Consider the following 23656-nt stretch of genomic DNA (forward strand, 5'->3'; position numbering starts at 1 on the left):
ATTGACCTCTGTCCTTTTCCACAGAAGCAGCGTTCCAGACATTCGGCTCTTGTGATACTGTGGGTAAAGCTCACCACTGAAAGGTTCCTGCACGTTCGTAACCACCCTGGGGCTGCAGAAGTAGGTCAGATTCCAGATAGCATTTCTCATTTAGATTTATTCAATTCAGTTCAGAATATTGTGATGAATATATTTTTAATAAGTGTTTGCAGTTACATGCTGGATCAGGGCTGGACTAAATGGCCTTAAAATAGCAAGAAAGGACTCTGTGAATCTGTGATTTATGTGTTATGTGTATTTGTACATCTACTGTACTCTAAACCGACACAAGTGTTTAGCACTATTATTATTATTATTATTATTATTATTATTATTATTCGAAATACATTGGCAACAAACTGGGCAATACATTCAAAACAATTAGTTGAAACGGTGATATAATTATCTGATCCCTTAAGTACACGGTACACGGCAATTTAAGTTTTAATTTCGTCAACCCCATGAATTCCCTACGAGGGCACTAAAGGGATCAATGAAAACATCACTTTTATGTACAGTAATATGTTGAAATGAAACTTCTCGGCCACAGTTAATCTACGAACTTCCTTTCCACCTCTAGCCGATGTAATTTGGTGCAGTTATTGAGGACTACAAATCCCAAACTACACCGGCACGACGTAAACGTCCGCCTCCTTAAGAAATGATCGGTTTTGCTTCTTTCTGCTGCATCGCAGAAGTGACCAAACTGAAGTGAACCGGACATGTACATTTCGCAGAATATACTTGAATGAATATATTACTCCTCTATTTAATTTAATCTCTCAACCAAACAAACAAAAAAAAAAAGGAGGCGGCGCTAAGTGTGGCGAGAAACATGGCGCAACAAAATAACCCGGGAGCTGTTCAGTGCCCAGTGTGTTCACAGGATTTTGAAGCCGCAAGCATAAATTCGCACCTCGACGTCTGCCTGCTAGAAGCGGAGCAGGGAGATCAGAAAGAAGACGGCAAAGCCGACACGCCGCCTTGCAAGAAAAGTCGCACGTCCGCTGACACGGCGGCGGCGGCTGAATTCACGCCCGGCCAGGGCGCGCACTTGGCGGCGGCTGCAAGCCGCAGCGCCCCGTCCGCCGTGTTTTCCGTGTTTCAGGGCAGCAAAAGGACCAAACCGGGCGAACCCCATGCTTCCGTCTCCTCTAAACAGGGGGGCTTCGCCAACACGAACGGGGCCGACCTGAGCCCGAAGGGCGTAAAAGCCCCGGGATCTTCCCCCAGGGGGGTGCGGGCAGCGGGGGCAGATGCTCCCCGGCCGGCGGCGAGCGGGGCGTCAGCCTGCGCCCCCCGGGGCCCCTGCGCGCCGGAAAGCGTCAAGCCGCTGGCGGAGAGGATGAGACCGGACACCCTGGAGGAGTACTTCGGGCAGAATAAGGTCCTGGGAGAAAACACGCTGCTCAGGTCCCTGCTGGAGTCGCAGGAAGTGCCCTCGCTGGTGTTGTGGGGACCCCCCGGCTGCGGCAAGGTACAGTATGTGTACTGGAGGAGGGGGTACCGAGTGGGTACCTGGGCTGCCAAAGCCGGGACACAAGTCCTTTCCTCATCCCTGACTGACTGTGCAGCCTGTGCTCTCTGTGAACCTCGCTACCCACTCCTTGCTATGAGCAGATAATAAATCATGAACTCGGAGCACAGGGGGAAAAAACCCCAACAATAGGTATTTTGCATAGTAGTTGCGTCGGTTTGCACGCAGCCATATTCTTAAAGCGAGCGGGGTCGAAGCAAAACGTTTATGATCTTTTTTTTTCCCCACGTGGTTCCAGGAAGTCGGTGTGTCCTGTAGTTTGCAAAACGTTTGTATTGATGGCAGATCCGAGCGGTGGCCGCCTGAAATCAAGGACGTTTCTTCTCTCTGTCCAGCGTTTAAAACGCATACAATCGGGAGCTCCCAGAAATTGATTTCATTTTTTCTTTAGGGAAAAATATCCGAAGTTGTAACGGGGAGGAAAGTAGAAAAAGTAGCTAAATAACACCCCTTTCCTTAACTCGTTTCCTGACACCCTTTATCCCTAACTCGTTTACTATATATATATAAGAAAGGTGAGCTTGGACATTGAAATTTAATATAAATCTTTTACGTGGATTTTCAAGGTTTAGTTCCCTTTGCCTGTCAGTGTAGAACATTTCCTTGAGCCCCTGACCTGCCCTGTAGCTGACTTGATTGAAGAATGAACAGACATGGACAATTTACCATGTACAGTATCAAACACTCACAAAATACCCTAATTATTTGGGCTTACTTTCTTAAATTGATGATACCTATAGGTTGAAAGAGGTATAAATGTGAGGTGTTCTGAATCCCAGCAGCTGGTATAAATTTAATGCTAATCTGTAAGCAGGTTCAGCATTTTTACTAATGTTATTAAGAAAGTCTGATCAAGCTACGAGCTCCTTTGAAGGTCTGTTGGGCTACGTGACCAATAAAAATACTAACTTGAAAACGTTTGTGACGCAAATGAGAAACCTTCTACCTGATCTGTACCTATCACATCAGGTGAGTTCAAAATGGGTTTGTACTCGGACAACTTCGTCGGGTACATTAGTGTAGAATCTGATGTTGCGTATCCCCTTCCTCACTCCTATTTTCATCTTAAGGCTGTTTTTCCTCATTAAAACAGATTTAAAATTTACTTCATCCGTCTTGTTTTAATTCTTTGGCAGGTTCTCTGTGTGATTTGCTATATAGATATCCCTATAATTCTATAGGGAAAAAACGAAACACATGTACTATATGTTTAGAACGCGTTTTACTTAGGAAATTAGCATTTACTCCTAAAAGGACAGTATTCACTTTCAGAATTTTGCATTTTAATTTAACTGCCAGGCACATGCAGGGGCTTTTCCTTCTGAGTAGTGAGAAGTTGTGTGGCATGAAATATGTCTGTGACCTTTGACAGACACCTGCTACAGAGAAATAACATTTTGCTAGCCAGGGTATCTGCTAGAGTAAGCTTAATGTGAAGGAGTAACAGTATATGGTCAGATCCTGCTTACTGTGTACCAGAGTTCATTTTATGCGAGGTGTTGGAAGAAAGGAGACATGCAAAATGTCTTCTCTGTATGATCATCTGTATACACTATTAGTTTAATATTCTACTTAGATTGACATAACTCCCTTATATTTTCAGTATTGCATCCCAGTGTATTGTTTGAATAACGCAGCCTTCCTTTGCCATGAAAAGGTTTGTAAGGATTGTTTAAGCAGGGCAAAGATGTTTTGTTTTTTTTTAATCAACCAGTCTAATTTCAGCATTGGTAAGAATTTACTCTTATAAAGCCTGTATCAAGTATGGTGAATAAAGCTAAAAGCTACTGGAGGTGAAACAGAACCAGCTCCTGAGAGCTTCACAGCTCTGCTTTTGGCATAATTGGCCAAGCAGAGATCTGAAAAGGGCAGAAAGAATAAATGGAGAAATAATACAGAAAGAAGAAGGCTACTCGACCACAGCTTGTCAAGGCATAGTTTAACAGACTTCTTAACAGGAGTTCTTAAAAATCTTTGGGGAGTACGTTAATTACATTGGAAATATCGGACACATTGTAAGAGTCTTCCTGCTTTGTAAGAGTTGTAAGAGGGCAGAGGAGCAGGTACAGTAGTTGCACGTTGGGGAGCGAACCCTGAAACCGACTCGAGTGCTGACAGATGGCAGGCTAACAGAGCCCTTGCAGCTGCTCTGCTCTGTCCTGACCTATTCTTATACGTGCTGCTATTTCTGCATTCTTGGATTGGGAGCAGAAGCTGAACGGAACGTTTTCAAATGATCTTAAAACCATGTTTTTAAAAATGGATTTTGTTGGACACACAATGCTTCACTCATGGCACCTGTGATCGTATTCTTTGGACCATCTATGCAGTTCCTTTCTTTCTCCGCACTTTAGCTTTCCCATCACTTTGCTAAAGGTTTGTCGTGGTCTCACCTGTCCGTGTAACTTTGTTCCAGAGCTCCCCTGACTCGTCACTGTACTTTTGAGAAAGCTCTGAATTGAAAGTAATATTAAGGCCTGGGCATGCCAGGCCACCACTGTAACTGGCTCACTCCTCTTTATTGATTATTGCAACATACAGTACTGTGTGGTTAGCCTATAGAACAGTAGTCTCGAACCCTGGCCCTGCAGAGACCTAGTCCAGCAAGTTTTGTAGATCATCAGTTTCTAAAGATATGGAAATATTCCATTTCGAGCAGTTAAACAAGTGATCTGTTTAGTTAAGCAATTTAGAGACCAGTTAGGACAAGAATCTAAGTGCTCTTCAGTCTTCAAAGTCCAGAGCTCTCTTAACTGAACAGATTATTTCCTTGATTTTTTTCAGCAGTTTACAGGTGTTGCCAATCTTTTAAAAAAAAAAAGTGACCTGCAGTATGAGAACCTGATTGGGACTGGTTGAGTCCTACGTGTGTATATAGATGGACATTTTCTCTTCACAAAGCCAGTTAAGGCTCTATAACATAATTTAAAGTTACTTAAGTTTAACTTAATTCATCCAAGTTCACAAGCAGACGGGAAGTGTTCAGGTCAACCTTTCGGAAAATAGTGCCGGAGTGAGCAGACAGACACCTCATAACCACCTGCTGGACTTCCTGTTGGCACTTGACCTATTGCAGGCTTACATAAGGACCATATAACATATAATTACAAATACATTTACTCAGAAAAAGGCAGGTTTTTCTTTCTGCGGTTATTTTCAAATGCCTTAGCTATTATTATGAGCAGAGAAAAGACTAAATTAAAGAACTGAGAGGAACAGATGGCCTTGATTTGCCTGTTTCCAATACCTCGTAAAGCAGCTTTTGAAGTGGAAGAACAACATTGCATAGTTGGGGTTATCTGTGGCACCCGAGGAATTCTGGCCTGAAGTGCGTTGCCTTTCTTGCTATGCAGAGAACCGGGGATCCTGTTAGATGCCGGTCATTCCAGACAGGGTCAGCGTTGAGTGCCAAATTTACCGTCAAAACATGACTCATTGCCCTTGCATGGGTATTGAGTTTCACCTGCGCTATTTTTGCCATTTATTGGGCAGGATTGAAGGATTTACAATACAGGACAGATTTGTTCAGGCCACGCTTAAAAATAAATGAACCTCATGCTCCTACAAATGCAGGAAAAGTTCTGGGGAGCAAGGTGTCACTCTTTGTCAGCCGTTTAGGACTTATTTGTCTCTATATTCCTGTGCTGGTACAGTGGAACATTGAATTGTGAAATCTGAAATAACTTAAAATATTGAAATTGGTCACCACATGCGATGTCTGTTTTGTTACTTAATGAACTTGGGTGATAATTCAAGCATGTTCAGTATGAACTCCAGTTGCCCCTGAAAATACATTTTACTTAGGGTTAGGCTTTAACGTAAAAAAAGAGAATGATAAGTTCATGATTGTAAGAAATAAAGGAGCTGAAATGGTTTTCATGATAAAAATACGTGATTTTAGTCTTTTTTTAAAATTAAGTTACTACTTAATTCTGATCTGTAAATATAGTACACAAAGGAGCTTTTTTATGGCAGTATGGAAGGGAACAAGGACAAGACACAGCCGCAAAGTGATGGATTAGCTGTTACTACATGTTATATAGGCTGTTTATTTAACTTTTACTTTCTCTTGTTGCGATACCGTTGTTGAAGATCCTGAATAATGGGAATTGAAGATCGCTAAATGATAAACTTGCTTTTTTTCCTCATCTATGCTATGCTGCAATAATAACAGTCTAAGCTGATATACAGCAGAAAAGACACTAATGGTTTTGAGTAAATCGTTTGTGCTAGCATCACACAAGTCTTTTACAGAGCCATGAAATGCAGTATTGGGCTTATTTACAGTATGGCAACAAAAAACTTATGTATGAATTTTACAATGTAAACACATTGTGACACAATCCTGTCTCTTGTGTAAATACAAAGGCCTGATACACAGCAGTCCAGTTGTGTGCTAAAGTAGTGTATTGTGACTGAATGTCAGAATAGTCAGTGCCATACCTGCAATAAAACCATCAAAAAGTATTTTGGCTGATTCTTTTGAACTATGATACATATGTGTATTATAAGACTGAGAATCATGTAGAAATTGATGGTCTTCGCTGCTAAAGACTTCATGTGACAGAATGCATCCTGACTGTGTTTCAATAGATACTGGATTTCTGACTTCAGGAAAGAAAGTACTGATATTAAAGTTGTTTGTTGAGAGCACAAGTAGGCAGGAGGCCCCGGCTCTCCAGATGTGACACGAGGTGCCTCAGAGTATGTTCTCAATGTGAGAGAGAAGCGTTCGCTGAAGACCCTGCTGCGTGTCCTGGTGTTGGTGCTGCTTCTGAAGAACTGCTATTATAGACATTAGCCCCAAGTGTGCCTCGCTTTTAAATTCCGTTTCTCATTTCAGCGTTTTCACTTGGGTTTCTGCTCTTCGGCCAAGTTTTCAGGGCAGCTGTAGAGTTATTGTGTCCACTTGGTCCTAAAGCCAGGTGTAATTCTGTTTAATTATATTCAGACAGTCGAACCTTTTTCAGTATTACAAAGAGGAAACACGGTTTCCTAGCGATGTTCTTCATATAACGGGACATTAAAAACATAATAAGTGAGCAGTCGGTACCATCTGTTGCCATTTTCTTCCGGGAAGCGTTGGCACAGAGGTACCGAATGGCAGCGCGGCAGCCTGTGAAGGGCTTTCTCTCGTATCTTTTCTGGTTTTCCTTGCAGACGACGCTGGCTCACATTATAGCCGGGAACATCAAAAGGAACGGCGGGGCTCGCTTCGTCAGTCTGTCGGCCACCAGCGCCACCACGGCCGAGGTGCGTGAGGTGATCAAGCAGGCGCAGAACGAGCTGCGGCTGTTCAAGAGGCGGACCGTCCTGTTCATCGACGAGATCCACCGCTTCAACAAGGCGCAGCAGGTACGGCGCCCCCTCCAGGCCACAGGCCTGCCACTGCAGTCCTCCTCGCTGATCGCAGGCTGTCAATCACTGAAGCATCGAAGAATATCGCAGTTGAGCTCATCTATATACCGGTTGTGGTCTTTCAGCTTTCTTGTAATTTATAGCTGTGGTGTTAAGCAAAAGAATTGTGTACATAAAGCGTACATACTCTTACCGCTAGTCAAAATTGACTCGTTTGTTTTAGATGTTATTGGAAGCTCGATTGTGAATGATTTAATTTCCCATCTCTTAAGTATGGCACAATGACAGTCGCTCCTTTTCTGCCTTCTGAAATTAGACACGAAGAATTTAGCGACATTCAAAAAGTTTTTTTTCTCCCAATTTTAACCTTTAACTCTTTGCCTGTCAGCACGTCTCTAATCTTCCCACCTGCTGAAGGATAAGAACATCATCATGGTAGATTAAACAGCTGTACTTCCATGAAGTCCTGGTTATTATGTGATGGGAGATCTTTAAGGAAAATTGGGTTGCTCTAGGTTGAAGTTTTGTTGGTGGACAAGTGAGTGGCTCGTCTGTCTTCTTTTGTTCGGCCCAGACATTTCAAACTGAAGCCTCAGTATGGTAAAGGGGGATACTGTGATATGGATTTTCTCCTCCTGCTGAGATGTTAAAATGAAGCCCTGACTGATTGTGTTTGAAAATGATCTCCATGGTATGGGGAAATTATGCCACAGTGGTTTCCTGTTTAAATTCCAGTTTGTTGTGGTAGTCTACATACATTTCCCAGTGTGACTCCTGAAATTGATTCTCACTTCTGTTTGTGCTCTGTTGTGTCATTAGATAACAGTGCAGAAAGACAGCTCCACACTAGTGAGTACTGCACGTCAGTGTTGTACACGGTGAGTTACTCTCTCCGTGTGCAAGCAAGTTATTTTTCCTGGAATTGTGAAGACTACTGTAATGTATGGCATTTTGAAAGCATTTTTTTTTCAGTAGATACATGTAGATGTGATGCAAGTGATAATGAAGGTATGTGCACAGTAATGCTAGAAATGGAAATCAGTTAAAGTACTTCACAGTTGACAGATTGCTGGTGATTTCAAACTAAATATATATTAATATTTAAATATGATTTAATGCTAAATGTGGATTTCTGTACCTGTTAGTTATTGGGTGTGTCTTCTGTCTAAAATACGTTCTCTCAAGCTATTTGGGAAAAATGCTTTTCCAGATACAATGATGCAACATAAAGCATTAACTTTCAAATGGAATCTTTTCTTTTTTTCAAGCCCAGAATTTATTAACAGGCCAAAGTAAAGGATATGGATTTCCATAATTCACAAATCTTTTTGTCTTTAAAGTTAGTTTTTGATGCGTCTTGACAAACAAAAATTCAAAGAGTCCTCTGCTTGTTCTTCGTTTTTTTTATGAGATGTCTCTTATCAAAGCTGACATTCACCGCTGTACACCGTAGCAGTCGAATTGTCCCTGCCTGTCTATTGCAGGACAAAGTCCTAGCAATGATATACTGCTCATAGACGCAGGCGGAGGTTTGGTTTATGTTATTTGTTCCAAGACTTAGTAGCATAGCAACAGCTTCAGGTACTTAGTAAGTTGAGTCTGGATGCCAGTGACACCTTCACAGTCTGCTTAACAGCTTTAGCTTTGGTGAAAGTGTATATCCCAAAATACATTTGGAAATATAAGCTGTAACAACAAAGCTAGTGTAGCCTAGATTGTAGTTTTTGTTTTCAACTTTGTTTTTCCAAGTTAGAGGTTCTGTTAGCACCATGTTTTGTGAAGTGCATCTGAGAGAGTTTTGATCTAAAGTTTTTTAATTAGGTTAATAGATTGACCCTGTGATTTCTGATACACAGTTTAAAATGTGTGCTTACGGATTCAGTTTTGTTTCCATGAAAGCTCTTGCAGCAGCAAAATAACATTTATAAAGTTTACTTATGTCTTAGTTTTAGTGTCTTTCAGTTATCAAAATATATTTATTTCTGCGGCATATTAACAAACACATCCACAAAAGTTATGAGGATTTTAAACTGTGAACTCAAGAGATAAGTAATTTAATGTTTTATCTTCTGGAAAAAGCTTTTATTGTGTAACATAAAAAAACTCATGCACAGCTCACTTTGTACATTTTTTTTAATCTTCAGAAAGTTTTAATTGTGCAGTGGACATAGAAATATTTTTTAGAGCTTTCTAACTAGGCTGCAGCTTTAAAGTAATCATGACACATTTGAGACGAAAGGAGCTGGGGAGTTATTTTGCGTGTGCAAAAGTAAAGGTTGGAGGCAGAGGGAATATGGTTTTGGAACATTCCTGCTTTGCACTGTGCAATATGAAATCACCGAGAGACTGTACGTTTTGTCCCACAACTCTGGCAGGACACACAACTATCTGGAAGACCCCGTGTTTCATCCAGAACAATTCACCTCAATGTTGGGGGAAGAAACCTCCTTCCAGGTTATTTTTGCATTGAGGCAACAGCAGCTGTGTTCAAAACCAACCACACAATCAGGAGACAGTCATTTGTGCAGTGATTACTTGTGTTGAATACATAATATAAACCACATCACATGTAATTTCCAGACAGGCTAGAAACATTCACAAATGGCGAAAAGCTATACAAAACAAAATTCTAGGTGTATCCCATTTAATATACAGTATACACCTTTGAAATTGGGGGGTACATTTCTGGAAGTGTGGAATAATCCCTTTACAGACTGACTGTAGGATTAAGGGGAACATATGGCATGAATACATTTTTCTAAAACTGTGTTTTATTTCTTCATTTACTGTGGTGGTGCCAGATTTCAGTGCTCTTTCTGTGTGTTTTTTCTTGCATTGCAAATTTGTTATGTCCTATTTCTTAATACTTTTTTAAAATCGCCCCAGACAGACTTTTCACACTTGTGGGGACGTTTTTCCCCTAAGCGCACGCACGTGTGTTCCCGAAGTAGAGTCGCACCTCAAAAGTTAGACCGAACGGTTGCCTGCCTTGCGTGCATTGTGCGCAGAAAGCAATGTCGGGGCTCAGCTTTCCGAAATGGTGTGACAGGGACTCCTCCTGCGGAGAGCAAAGTGCTAAAATGTAAAGCTCTCCCGATAAATTCCGGACGCGAATCTTTACAATGCCAGGTGGCGTGAGCCAGAAGGAGAGCAGACTTACTGTGGGTATTTCGGCGCGTCGGCGATGCCAAGCACCTTTTTCTCCTTGCCGCCCATCTCCAGGACACCTTCCTCCCTCACGTCGAGTGTGGCACGGTGACCCTGATCGGCGCCACGACGGAGAACCCCTCCTTTCAGGTGAACGCGGCCCTCCTGAGCCGCTGCCGGGTCATCGTCCTGGAGAAGCTGTCCGTGGAGGCGATGGAGGCGATTCTGCTGCGGGCCGTCGGCTCGCTGGGGGTCGGGGTGCTGCAGGGAGACCGCGCCGACTCCGAGGACAGCGGCGACGGCTCTGAGTAAGCGCCCGGAGAATGCGACTGGTTAGCACTGAGGGTCTGGAATCTCAGAAGGCTGAGTGTCGCCAGGAAAGAGGAGAGAGGGGGCTGCCTGTGGGGATATCTTTGCAGCCATAGGTCAGGAAGAAAGGCTGCATTACTGCAGAAACAGCTGCACAGCTAATCAAGGGAATTCATGAGTTGTAGTGGGAGGGAAAAAACAAAGCTTTTTTTCTTTTTGTTTTCCACTATAAATGCTTTTTGGGTTAGTACATTAATTTTAACTACTGGATCATCTTGTCTGCTGCTATATAAATTCGCTCAGGTTTGTCACGCTGTGTAAATATCGTGGAGAGCTTTTTCATATCTGCGGGCAGTAAGAGCGCGCCTTGTCCTGTTGGTGTGAAGGCTTGCTTTTGAACACATTGGCTAGAAAGATATTAAGAGAATTGAGCGGTGAGGTACTTTGAAGGGGGCGAGATGTAAATGGATAGTTGCTAGTTGAAGCTCGAGAACTATTTGTTTTAACAGATACTGAGTTCTTGTAAAAAAAGTGCTTTATAGGCCCTCTCTCTAAATGATGAACACATGTGCACTTTTTTTAAACTCAATTTGGTAAATCAGGAAAAAAAGATGTATTTGATGCTGTCCAGCTTCTTTGTGTTTGTGTAAATGTATAAACAGGTATTAATAGCCTGGTAAGAAGTCTACGAATATGGCCCTTTGTTTTTCCAAGCTCTCATCTCTTAAGGTCAAAGCTGGAAAGTTTGCAAACTAATATTATAAAGCCGACTAATTGTAACAACGGGAACATTGAACCATAGAGGTCACAAACCTCCGTTACAAATGTGAAGAACATGAAGTAAAATTTTGCATTTTTGGATAATGCTTCTTTCAAGAATACCACAAATGTTGGTACATAAATTTAGTCTAAAAAAGGTTACTACTGTATGTAATGGAATCTCATACACACGTGATGTATATAGTCCCTTAGTCAATGCTGGCTACATTATACAGTTTAAGATGCTCTTCATATCATTGAGACTGGTCTTCATGGTAAGCTAGACTAGACTAGGAGATAAGCTGTTCTTTTTTCAGGGGATCTTATTGATTAATCACTGGTGCATAACTCTGCTGATTTTTGGTTTTTGTGACGTTCAGCTGGAGAACTGCACCTGATAGAGTCTTGATCTGAAAGCACAGAACAGGTGGAGCAGCTGACATTCTCTCTCTTTGGCTTGTAGCAGCAGTGAGGGGAGATCCTTGCCCAGATAGAGATAAAGCAGCTCTAAATGATTCTCTTTTTTTTTTTTAAATATCTCGCAAGTCTGCTTGTTTGTCCATTAAAGTTAAGTCACGCATCAGTCTGTTGGCTGTTGTCTTGCTTAAATTAAAGGAAACAAAAACTGAAAGCTACAGTTGTTTTGACAGCTGTGAACAATCGTTAGCAAGGACTATTTTTAAATGTGCGAAACCATTTAGGGTTGGTTTCACATACTCTGATTCACTCTCATTTTGGGCTTCCTAATGATCATCTTCATGGTCTTACAGGCCAATCTGAGCACTGAGAGTATAGAGACTAAAATATTTGATGTATTTATGTTTAATTGAAAAAAGCTGCATGCGATGTTACATGTGTACTAAGGTAGCTGTTTGAGATGCCGAAGCAAGAACAGAAACTGTAGTTTTCTTATATTGGAACTTGAAATTATGATTATCCAAATGAAAGCACTCAGAACACGGAGAGTTTCACTATCGTTTCTTTTTATTGTGTTGTCACAATGACAGTGACAGCCGGAACTCTCAAATCCAGTCCTCTTTTTAAATAGTCTCACACTAACGTTACAAAGATTATTGCTAGGGTAGAAAGCCCTGGTCATAGAGCGCTCTAATTCAGCTTCTTATCCACTTAATTGGCTCATTTAAGATATTAAGGTTTGAGATGAAGTGAGAAACCAAAAGCACTGTGGCACTCAAGGACCCTGGGTTACTGGATATATAGATTAGCAATTTTAAAGATATACCCAATGTATCTACAGTGACATAGTATAAGACTTTCAAAAAAGACAAATTATTAGTTCTTTACTATGTATTGTGCCAAGATTTTTAAAGATGACTGTGACGATGAAGTTCATTTTTTTCTATACTAAGGTACGTACAGTACTCAGTGCACATAATTATGTCCATGTAGTGTATCTAGGCCTATTCTTTTAAATTTCTAACATTTTTTAAATGATTTGCCATCAACGAAGTCAGTACAGAGGGCACATAATGACTTCAGAAGCTTCCTGGATTTCCCAGCATGTCAGTAAAACATGTTATGTGAGTTTCAAAACTGAAGCACAAATGTTGGCTTTCTAGAAATTCATTGTTCAAGTTGGACACGAGCTGCAATAAAACAGAATTCACTTGGTAGCTCTCTTTCTTCTGCCGGAGACCCTGTGGGCCACTGTGATGCAGACTGCTCTGGTATCACTGTAGATGGCATTGGCATTGTTCCGATCGTTCTCCAGATTAGACAATGAGGTGGAAACCGGAGATTATGTGAACGAGCTGCTGTCTTGGGCAGCAGTTGTTCCTTTGGCCGTGTTCCTGCCTTTTGCTTTGTAGGGGGGAAATAAAATTCCACTGGGCTTGAAGTTCTGGCTGTCCTTCGCCACAGTGATCAAGCTTTAGCAGGGCTGGTGCTTGTCGAGGGCCAGCTGCGCATGATGAATGGGTTTAAAATGGGGAGAGGAATGTCCGCGAACAGGTTCTCGGGGGCACTGAGTGGGCCCTCGCTGTTTCCTTCCCTTGTGCTGGTGCTCCTCCTGCCACGTCTCTCATCCATTGTGCTTAGGAACTGTGCCATAAATCTCCACTCGAAATGTCCAGTACAATTAAAACCCATTTAATGTCCCTCCTGTTAACAGCCTCTGATATTTATATCCTCGAATTAAAATACCCTGACCCCAATTTAACAGGTAGCCTAGTCGCCGAATTAAATTCTGTACTTGTACACCCGTCTCACTTGCAGGAACATAACTGTTTGGTGAGACACTTCAGCCAGGCTCTTCAATCTGAATTGTTCCAGTAAAATACCCAACTGCTTAAATTTAGATACCCCTGTTGCAGCCAGCTCTCATCACGTCTTGGAAGCATAGCAAGGTTGGGGCTGGTTAGTGTCGTGAAGGGACAACAAGAGGGAAACACCGGTTGTGGCTGTGAGTGTTGGTGGAGCAGTAACTGAGACTTTTCTGCCTTTGGGCCAGAATTTCCCAACACGTATTGCAGAACACCAGACTACCAGGACACTGTGTGGTAGATGGTGATGTTGTTTGGTTAAGATATTAAACTGAATTCCTGATTGCTTGGTTTAAATATCTTCATAGCACTGTCACTGTTAGACTGGAGCTCTATTTTCCTCATTGAGGACAATCTGCCATATCTGTAGTTCTCCATTAATTGATGAAGAAATTCCTCAGGTCTCCACCAGATGTGCTGTGCACGCAACAGCAGGTATGTGTCACCCGTGTGATGGGTGAACTGGGTCCCCTTTCTCTCTTTAAAGCATTTTTGGATCCTCACTGCTATACAGTATAAAAACGCAAAGGAAAATTGTCCCTTTTTGGAACCTCTTCCAGAGTGTTTTTTTAACTTGTTCTTGTGATGTTCCTGTTTATGTTTTGTAACTAAGCAAGGCTGGATGAGCCCAGCTATTTAATATGTAATAAAATCAGTGTTATTTTCGCCCTGTTGGAGGGAGTTCAGTTCTTCCATTTAGCAGCCACCCGTCAGCCTGTACAGAATAAAATAAGATGGACTGGAACACCCAGGTACAGCGTCTCGCAAAGAAACAACAGGACTTGTTGTACTGTATCAGATTATGCAGATAATTTTCTGGATTGAATATATTTTCTGGATTTCCAAGTCCCAGCAGATTTACATGCCTAAACAAAACCAGTAGCAAGCTGCTCGTGTTGCTGTTGTCAGATATGAAGCACAAACCAGGGGTTTTCAATCCTGGTTCCAAAGGCCCGTACACCTAGTTTTCATTCCAGCTGAGCCTTAAATAATTATAGCCTTAATTAGCAAGGTGTTTGATTGGAACAAATGCAAGTTTTCTTTCTTGTCCAAATGTTTGGAATTATTTTGGTAACTTCTGAAATTCAGTAGTTTAAAAGAACCTCTGTCATTTTTAAGGGCCATACAAATTGTTTGAGTGTTTAAATTAATCCCTTTAAGACCATTAAGAATTCAGTTTATGGACTGAGAGCTGGCTGGAATAAACATCATGCAGACTGTTGATCATTGGTACAATATGCACAACCTACTGTACACTGCATAAGAGGTGCATAAATATCACAATTAAAGGAAAAATTGTATCGTGTAAGAACTCTTTTTTTTCACTTAAAAAGGGAGAAACCTAAAAGGAAAAACTGTGTTCTTCCTTCGGTCAGGAAAGCTTCAAAGGAATGTCTCTTTTCAACTTTTCAGGACTACCAAGTGCAAGTGGAGTATAAGATGCAGTAAATTGTGGCCGCTTAACAGCGGCTCTCTGCTTCTGTGTCTTAGGTTTCTGACACTTGCTGTCGAGTTTCAAACTGAAAAGGTAATTTCAAGCATCTTCCACTGACCTTCCATTGAGCCGGTTAAAAAAAGATGCACTGGGATCTGCTTACCCATATTACACTTCTTTTAAGTGCCACTCAGTGCATTAACATACCCACTGAAACATGATGAAGTACTGTATGGTATGCCAAATAAAAAGATAGATTTTCATACTGTATGATAGTTAATAAATCAGGACAGGCAAGTCTTTTCCTTGTGGTGCTGATCTGCAGCTCTGTACCATTCTTGGCTGTTATAATGTCCTTGTCCTGTTTGTGACAGTTAGATGCGAGCTACTGTTTCCAGCTGGGTTTCTGTCATGGCAGATGCTGAGCATGTGACATTTAAACTGACAGACATTGCTCTAGTCCCTGTTTTTTTTTGCTATTAGTTTGGAATGCTCCTTCTGTTTCCATCTGCACTGGTGTACTTGGTGTGCCTGCCTTTATCTCAAAAACTTTGCGTTTTCCCCAGAACCTGTTCTCACTTGGGCACAGTGTCCAAAGAGGCTTTGTAGGCATCAGGGTTTCCTCGGTTTCCACCTCGCCTTTTTGTGCGTTTGCCCTGAAGACTACATTTTGTGTTTTGCAGGCCACGGATATACATTGAACAGAAGGCCCTCAGCACCATAGCTCACCTGTGTGATGGTGATGCCAGAACCGGACTGAATGGCTTACAGCTTGCTGTACAGGCCAGAATCAGCGCCGCCAGGCTGGGCCAGGCCAGCGAGAAGACTCAACCCATTATAATCCAGGAAGACCATGTCAAAGAGGGCCTCCAGCGATCTCATATACTGTATGACAGGGCGGGTAGGTCTCGTCTTGCTGACCGTTGTTTATTTTCTTATTGCATGAAAAGAAGAATTTGCAGGAGTTGCATGGTTCCTAAAGGGCAAAATCCTTCTCTGTTAGAATGATATGACGAAATGATACACGATTGCCCGCTCTTGGAAAACCAAAGTTGCAAACACTGTCAACACTGGATGTTTTTGGAGTAAGCTGCACCTCTACAGTACATAGTAATTTTTTTTATTAATAGATTTTTAGAAGAATTTGTTTATATCTTTAATTTCAAAGTGGAATGATGCAACCACTAGGATTTGATTGAAAGTGCAGTAGTAACTTATGCATTCTCTGGGGATAAACTGGCAAGCTTAGTGCAGAGTCAGCCTTCATGACTCGGAGCATAAGAACACTTTCAGATGACAGAAGGTCAGTAGCTATTTCACCTCATCCAGCTGTTTCTTGAAAGAAGCCAGAGTGCTGGCTTTTATTAATATGTCTGGGTAGCTTGTTTCGTAACCCCACAACCCTTTTTTGATTTTGTCAATGACTTTGAGGATTTGAATCCTGTAAGTTTCCGGACGGCAATTCTTTAACTTTGCAGTCCCTCCCTCTTCTAAAACCAGCGCCAAGTCGCAGTGTGCATGAGATGCTGCACAATGTTGTGGTGTGTTCGGAGTTTGCATGATCATTTACTTTTTGTCTTAGTATCAGTCCCTTTGATTTTAACAGCAGACTCGATGCCTGACACAGTTTTCAATTCCTAGTAACATCTGAGCACTGTATGGCTGCATACAACAGAGAGACCAGCACTGTGAGTTTGTACCGCTGTACATAGGTCTTCATGAATCACCTGACAGCTGTTGGAGTGCTGGGGGAATGGGCTGTTATTGTTGTTATATCGGATGCCAGACAGGCTGGGTTAGTGAAAGCATCGCGTGTCCCGTGTCTCCTTGTTTCCCCGCTATCCTTCCCTGCTTGCACGCTAAAAGGAAAAACCGGGGTCCCACAGGATGAGTTCCAGGACGCGGTGTTCCCTTCTCTCCCCCATTGTCAGAGACCACCCGACGCCTCTCTCAGGGCTGTGACCAGAGCCCAGCTGTCGGGGTTATTAGCGTGAGCTCAACTTGAAAGCCAGCGCGACGTTGCGCGGTTCTGTCGTTGTTTGTGTTGGACCGGCGCGGCGAGGCAGAGAGGGGATTCTCCGAGGAAAAGCCGTCAGGAATAGTATCGGCGGAGAGCGGCATGCCTTCGATACTGCGGCGTACTGGGGTTGCGACTGCGGCATCCGAATAATCAGCCGCATGAAATTCAAAAGATGAAGATAACGTTTTGTGTGAAGAGACCGTTTGAAAGGGGAAGCAGCCACAATGCCGGCAATGATAATCCGTCTTCTATCCCCTGGGATTTTGTTAGGCTCGAATACCAGTTGTTTTAGACACAAACTCTTTTCTAACCACGGGACACAGGATTTTCAATGAGCGCTGGTCTCCCAACAAAATCGGTTCAGTGCTGGATTTAGTATTGAATGATGATCCGGGTTATGTAATGCATTTATATCCAAAATGCCCAAATATATTGAAAATTGCAAGGGATAAAGAAGACCTTCGCTATTGGTCGTCATTATCATTCACATAGTGTCCTTTGCAATCATAATTAACGTATGAATTAGAGTTAACTAAAGTTGCGAATCAGTGCATTACAAATAGGTTGTTCCTGCGTATTTATGGCATAGCTGCTCAATTGTCTCTTTCAAACATGTTTTGTAAGGTTGTTCTTGTTGCTGATTTGATCAGCTTCAGACATGATTTAAACCAACTGAGACATTTAAAAGTGAACAAATAATATTTACGGGCAATAAAATAAATATCTGTCGTTTAAATATGACTTTTAAATAAGTTATATTTAATAATCTATTCAATAATATCAAATGTAAATACGAACATTCAGGCTTTATCTCCTAAAAGCCTTGTCTGTTTTATACACACAGTGGTCAAGGGGTTCGACATTGGTCATGATACACGTATATGGATGGGAATAGAAGGAGAATTGTCATATATTTTAGATTATATATTTAAAGTTTACATTTTTATTTGAGCTCAGCAGAATTATGGTAAATTCAATTTTAAAAATGGATACACTTAACCAGTCTTGTATTTTTTTCTATTTTTTATTACTGCAGTGTTCATAGCTGTTTGATACAAACAGTAAGTACAATAACAGTCTGTTTTCTCAGGAGCCCTAATTAGCCGGATATAGTATATACTGTATATATACATTTTAGTTTGCACCTCTTTGAAATCCTCACTACAGCAGTCAGTAAATCTACCCGGGTGGTTTATCACTTGTCCGAATGACGCAGCCTTACTAATCCTCTGAGTCACAAACGGCTCAGGTGTAACAAAGTCCTTTTTAGCCCTGGTCTGAACAGAGAGTGAGGAGAACAGTGATGCGTGCTGCCTTGCACAGTGCAAACCTTCACCGCGGGGGTGACCTGCGGACAGCTCCGAGCACACTGGAGCCCCTGGGTACAGGAGCGCTGACCGCCTGACTCAGAATCAATCCCCCATTATGTTCCTCTTAAAGGCGAAGAGCATTACAACTGCATCTCTGCCCTGCACAAGTCCATGCGGGGCTCCCATGAGAACGCCGCCCTCTACTGGCTGGGGCGCATGCTGGAAGGAGGCGAGGACCCTCTCTATGTGGCTCGAAGGCTGGTGAGATTCGCCAGTGAAGACGTAGGTAAGGAGCACTAAAGGTGGCAGAAGGCGTGGTTTAGACATTGTGTTTCACCGGCTCCGGCCATTCCCTTGTAAATTGTTGTGGAGCAGCTCCTGACCTGGAGTTTCAGCTTCTGCTGGATGAAAATCTTTGTGTTTTGGTAGAATCACAGCACTTAATAATAATAATAACAGTTCCATTCCCTTTCTGTCCACTGCAACATTCCTTTTTCTTTTTGCCTTTCTAATATCCTTAACTTACTTTGCTTGCAGTTCAATATGCACCTTTTCTTTAACTGGAACTTTAGTTTTCATGATTTACAAAGATTTTACAATGATTTTACAAAGTGCTTTCATTCACTTTTTTCATTTTTTTAAATTATTTTATTGAACTCTTTTATTAAACTGCTTTCTGGCCTATGACTTACTTATTCATGGGGTAATCCGGTCCTTTGCTTCAAGAAGAATATCTTTAAACTGTTACCATCCTCTCTCAACTGATTCCTTATGTATAGTACAGTATCTTATGCAGCTCTACTTCAATTAAGATAATTATTAATTATTATTAACTTGCTGTCTATTTTTAAACAGCATATTACAAAGACACTTACCTGATATCTGAGTCTATAAGACCTGTGTGGAGTCGGTGGTTTACAACTGACAGCCAAGGTCTTGATTGTCGTCTCTCAGGCACACTCCCACCACCTAGACCCTCTCCTCCAAAAGCAGTGAACTCTGCTATGCCAGAAGGCCAGACTCCCACCATGGGATACTTCAGTATATTACTGGGTGTCTCAATAGTAATAATCCTTACACTTATACAGCGACTCCCTTCCACCACCACCAATGTGCAGTATCTGCCTGGATGATGTGACAGCAGCCATAGTGCACCAGTACGCTCACCACACACCAGCTCTCAGTGGGGAGAAGAACAGAGTGATGAAGCCAGTTCAGAGATGGGGATTATAAGGAGTCCATGATTAGTAAAGGCCAATGGGAAATTTGGTCAGGGCACCAGTTTAACACTCCCTACTCTTTTCAAGAAACACCCTGGGATTTTTAATAACCACAGAGAGTCAGGGCCTCAGTCTTACATCTTCTCATCTGAAGGACAGCGCCTTTTTACAGTACAGTGTCCCCGTCACTTTAATGGGGCATTAGGACCCACACAGATTGCAGGGTGACAGCGCCCCCTATTGGCCCCCCTAATACCTCTTCCAGCTGCAACCTTAGTTTTTCACCAGGAGGTCCCCCATCCAGGTACTGTCCAGGCTCACACCTGCTGAGCTTCAGTGGGCTGCCAGTTAAGAGTTGCAGGGCGATATGGCTGCTGGCGAGATATTACCATTTGTGCATTTGTGTTGTGCTTGCCTTGGAATCAATGGATAACTATTTTAATCTCAAAGCATTAGTGTGCAGCGCTAGAAGTGGAGGCTTGGTGTTCTTCCAGAAGGCTTTGCCTACTAAGGCACTCGAGCAGGTGGAGCCCTATAGCTGAGGCATCGTCAGCATGAGCTGGACTGTCATCAGCCGATGGTGATCATAATGCAAAAAAAAAAAGAACGGGAATTCAAAATGCCTTTAATGAGGCGGTCTCCAAAAAAACATCCGTCATTATGTCTTTTAACTCTTTGTGGTTGTAATTCACAATTCAGTAGCTCACAGCCATGAGGTTTAGGCAGGCTTAATAAGGCCAGAGCAGCAGCAAACCCAAGAACCCTACTGGCCCCTGTGAGTTTGCAGTGAGCTGTGTATCTCCCCCTACTGCGGGGTTTTTAGCTGTCTTGATGGAAGGCGGGGTATGAGCTTTAACAAGGTGGCTATACGCCCATAACCCTTTGCGTGAAGACGAGCCCCCTGCTCTTGGTTTGAGACGCACTCCCATTCTTGCATTATTCTCCTTTGCAGGTCTCGCCGATCCGATGGCGCTGACTCAGGCTGTGTCGGCTTTTCAAGCATGCCATGTCATCGGGATGCCCGAGTGTGATGTGCGTCAGATCCCTTGAGTGCAAATCCTTGATCCACCTTTTTTAGATATTGCAGTACTCTGCTGTCTCTACTGCGGCTGAAAAAACCAAACTGTACTTTCATTATGTTAGTTGGTTTAATCTCTTTCTGAACGCAGCATGTTACAGTCACACTATGACAGTCTCCCAAGGCATCTGAAATCAAACTAAAAATAACCGGCATTGTGCAAAAAGGTGCTTTGTGGTTTTAAGAGAAATTAAGGTCTGAGGTCCTTGGTTTTAAGGTTAAGTTATGAAACTGCATCAGACGTTTGCTAAACTGTCTGAAGTGAGATGTGAGGAGCAGGATGATTTTAAAGGCTCTTTCTTTATGGTTTAAAAGTTCTAATCCTGTTAAAAGGAAACAGTTGCTGTAATTGTGGAGATAAACCTGAAGGCTCCACCGCGGAAACGCTGTGTTGTCTTCTCTTTTCAGCATCGAATAAACCTATTGTTCCTATTTGTTAAATGCTGCTGTCAGTCTTTCAATTGCCCTAGTTTGTCCTCTTGACCTTGATGGCGCTGTTGCTGTGACTTGTCCCGCGCAGGTGATCTTGGCCCAGTGCGCGGTGTACCTTGCCAGGGCCCCCAAGTCGGTTGAGGTGTACAAGGCCTACGGTAACGTCAAGGCGTGCCTCAGGAATCACCAGGGCCCCCTGCCACCTGTGCCTCTGCACCTTCGCAACGCGCCGACCAGGCTGATGAAGAACCTGGGCTACGCCAAAGGCTACAAATACAACCCTGCCTTCAGCGAGCCAGTGGAGCAAGATTACCTGCCGGAGGAACTGAAGGAGATCAGCTTCTTCGACTGGACTCCTGCCAACGTGTAACCCTGCCCTGAGGCCAGGGCAATACTGAACACGGTGTTGTCATTTGACAGGAGCGCTTTGGGCTCAGCGGGCATTGATACCGAGCTGAATGAGAAAAAAGAAACTTCGGGATGTGGTAATTAATCTGCTTGGGGCAATGTGTCCCAAACGTAAAAGGTCAAATTCTAAATACGCTCAGCACCTTGACTCGGTGCTAGTGTTCATTGAGATATTGCCCAAAAAAACACTGAGCCAGGCGTTGTCACTCAAATCAAATTAGGTTTGAGCATGCAAAGAGCATGAATCACAGATGATGCAGCTTTTTTGAGGACAAAGGGCAGGGATGCTGAATGGTGTCAGATGAGCCACGTGTGAAAGCTTGCCCTGTTGTCCAAGTGATAAGTGAGAAAGTTTGTGTCAGCTTGTCTTTGGCTGTGCTCGAGACAATCATTTTAAGAAGTTCTTATTGATTTGTGTCTGTACATTTCATACATTTTCCTGCCGGTTAGAATGTTATAGCTGGACACATGTACTGCCAGAATTTTTCAACACTTTCATCGCAAAGTAGAGTGCCCTTCAGTTACAAAGTGTTCCTCGTTCTGTAAGAAATACTTGTTCAATTTGTTCTTCTGCAGCAACATTAGTACAGTATGTGCAGGCTTGCTATCTTTTCTCTCACTGGCAATCTGAACAGAAAAAAAAAACTGTCAGCCTCCTAAAAACTTTAAAATATACAACTATACGTTTTACACAAATATGGGACTCGCATAAATATAAAATACTTTATGTTAAAGTTTAAATATGTTTTGTAAAACTGGATGTAAAAATAATGTACTAATGGTATTTTCTTAATTCAAAGTGTATTTCATTTTGAAAATAAATACAAAATCGATAAATAATTTCTAATAAAATGTATTATCTTTAATTTGAACGTTTGGTTCACGTTTTTTTCACTGAGAGATTATTTTTCACCTAAGTGTGACAAGATGAGCTAACTTTACTGTGTAATTATAAAAACAATTTAGTTCTAGAAGGTACCGATACAAATTTAGCTTTTTTTTTCCACAAAATGTGTCCTCTTCTTGCAGCAGGGCTCGTGGATGACGGATTTCGGGGATCTAGGAAAAGAATAGGAGTAAAGACCAAGAGGTATTTACCTTAGTTTTATGGATATACTGTATCAAAGCTTCTCATTATTAAATAGAAGCTCTCTTCCTATTGCACACAATTTCAATTTCATATTATATGGCTGAATTGGAAGGACCTCTGGACGTCTGTCATACAAGCTTCCTTTATTGCCTCAGCACATTCAGATCCAGGAGTAAGAGTTACTGTAAAATCACTGAAAACAATAAGGCCTTGTAAATATTCCCCTCGCGTCTCTCAAGATGACAATGATGAATGACATATTCCTATAGACTCGAGTATAACCTCTATATAATGTAGTACAAAAAAGCCATACTGTCAGTCTTATTTCTTCCAAGGGTGATTTGGATCTCTAAATCAAGTGGTCCAATTTAAAGTACGAAGTGCCCAGGTTTCCTTTTTGAATGAAGTATATTGTTCTGCCCTAAAGATGCCAGGACATACAGTAGTGCACACCGTTTTTTTTTAAATGAAGTTGCACTGTTTGTGTTCAAATCATGTGTAATAAACTTGCTTGGCTCTGGATCACGGTGCAAGATATCCCTACCACCGCGAGAAGCAAGAATAAAACTTTCAGAATGAAGTTGCGAGTAGCTAAAACTTCAATGTCAAGTTTGCAATAAAAGCAAACTTAACCCTGGATCGGCGATTTGTGAGGAAATTAAATTATTGCCACAACAGAGTATTCCAAAGTACTAACCACAATTTAAGCACCAAGTTATTTAGTCCCGAATTTCTCTAAGAACTCTCATGTAATGCTCGAAATTTTAAGTTTTTTTTATTTAGTTACAGTAAAAAAGTAAAATGTCAGATATGTTTCACGGCATCTGTGAAAAACAGTTAAGATCTGAATCTTTTGCTTATCTTAACTTGATCTTAACGACCTTCAGTCAATAGTAGGGGTGGTGCAGTGCAGTTCTGCGTCTCTTGTGTTTAACCCTGTGTGCACCTTCACCTTCAGAGAGTACCCTGTCGTGTACTCTATTTCCCATTTATTTCTTTAATTTATTTTAGTTGAATCGACATCAAATGTAATCGTTTTATAAATATTTAAATATATCATATACTGCAATAACTATTTGTTGGGAAGCACTTTTAACAGCAGATTTTGTGCATATTGTAGATATCCGAAGAAGAAAATTCAATAAATTCGATACGAACAGTACAATAATATACAGACGACCTATACAGCGCGAAACCTTTTAGTTGTATTCAGCAAAATTCAGCATGTTACA

At 41.9% G+C, this 23656-nt stretch overlaps 2 protein-coding genes across 2 annotated transcripts in view; one reads left to right on the top strand and one right to left on the bottom strand.

Moving 5' to 3' along the window:
* mylk4b (myosin light chain kinase family, member 4b) overlaps positions 1-10246 on the bottom strand; it is a 51880-nt gene extending 41634 nt beyond the window's left edge. The window contains exon 1 of the mRNA XM_015354812.2: positions 10095-10246. Within this exon, the coding sequence (XP_015210298.1) occupies positions 10095-10150 (56 nt within the window). The 5' untranslated portion in view covers positions 10151-10246. The remainder of the gene's footprint in view (positions 1-10094) is intronic.
* On the top strand, positions 677-22200 carry wrnip1 (WRN helicase interacting protein 1). Its single transcript, XM_006634555.3, has 7 exons — positions 677-1516; positions 6737-6931; positions 10157-10389; positions 15550-15767; positions 18327-18482; positions 20369-20448; positions 21015-22200. The coding sequence occupies exons 1-7, from the start codon at positions 875-877 to the stop codon at positions 21294-21296; spliced, it is 1806 nt and encodes a 601-aa protein (XP_006634618.2). The 5' UTR covers positions 677-874; the 3' UTR covers positions 21297-22200.
* The last annotated feature ends 1456 nt before the right edge of the window (positions 22201-23656 follow it).

Source organism: Lepisosteus oculatus, chromosome 6 (assembly GCF_040954835.1).
Source record: "Lepisosteus oculatus isolate fLepOcu1 chromosome 6, fLepOcu1.hap2, whole genome shotgun sequence".
Classification (NCBI taxonomy): domain Eukaryota; kingdom Metazoa; phylum Chordata; class Actinopteri; order Semionotiformes; family Lepisosteidae; genus Lepisosteus; species Lepisosteus oculatus.

Excerpts from the sequence above, each read along its gene's own strand:
- wrnip1 (XM_006634555.3), top strand. The coding sequence starts at position 875 with ATGGCGCAACAAAATAACCCGGGAGCTGTTCAGTGCCCAGTGTGTTCA. Across the intron at positions 1,517-6,736 it reads GACCCCCCGGCTGCGGCAAG|ACGACGCTGGCTCACATTAT; the intron begins GTACAGTATGTG and ends TTTTCCTTGCAG. Across the intron at positions 18,483-20,368 it reads ATTCGCCAGTGAAGACGTAG|GTCTCGCCGATCCGATGGCG; the intron begins GTAAGGAGCACT and ends TCTCCTTTGCAG.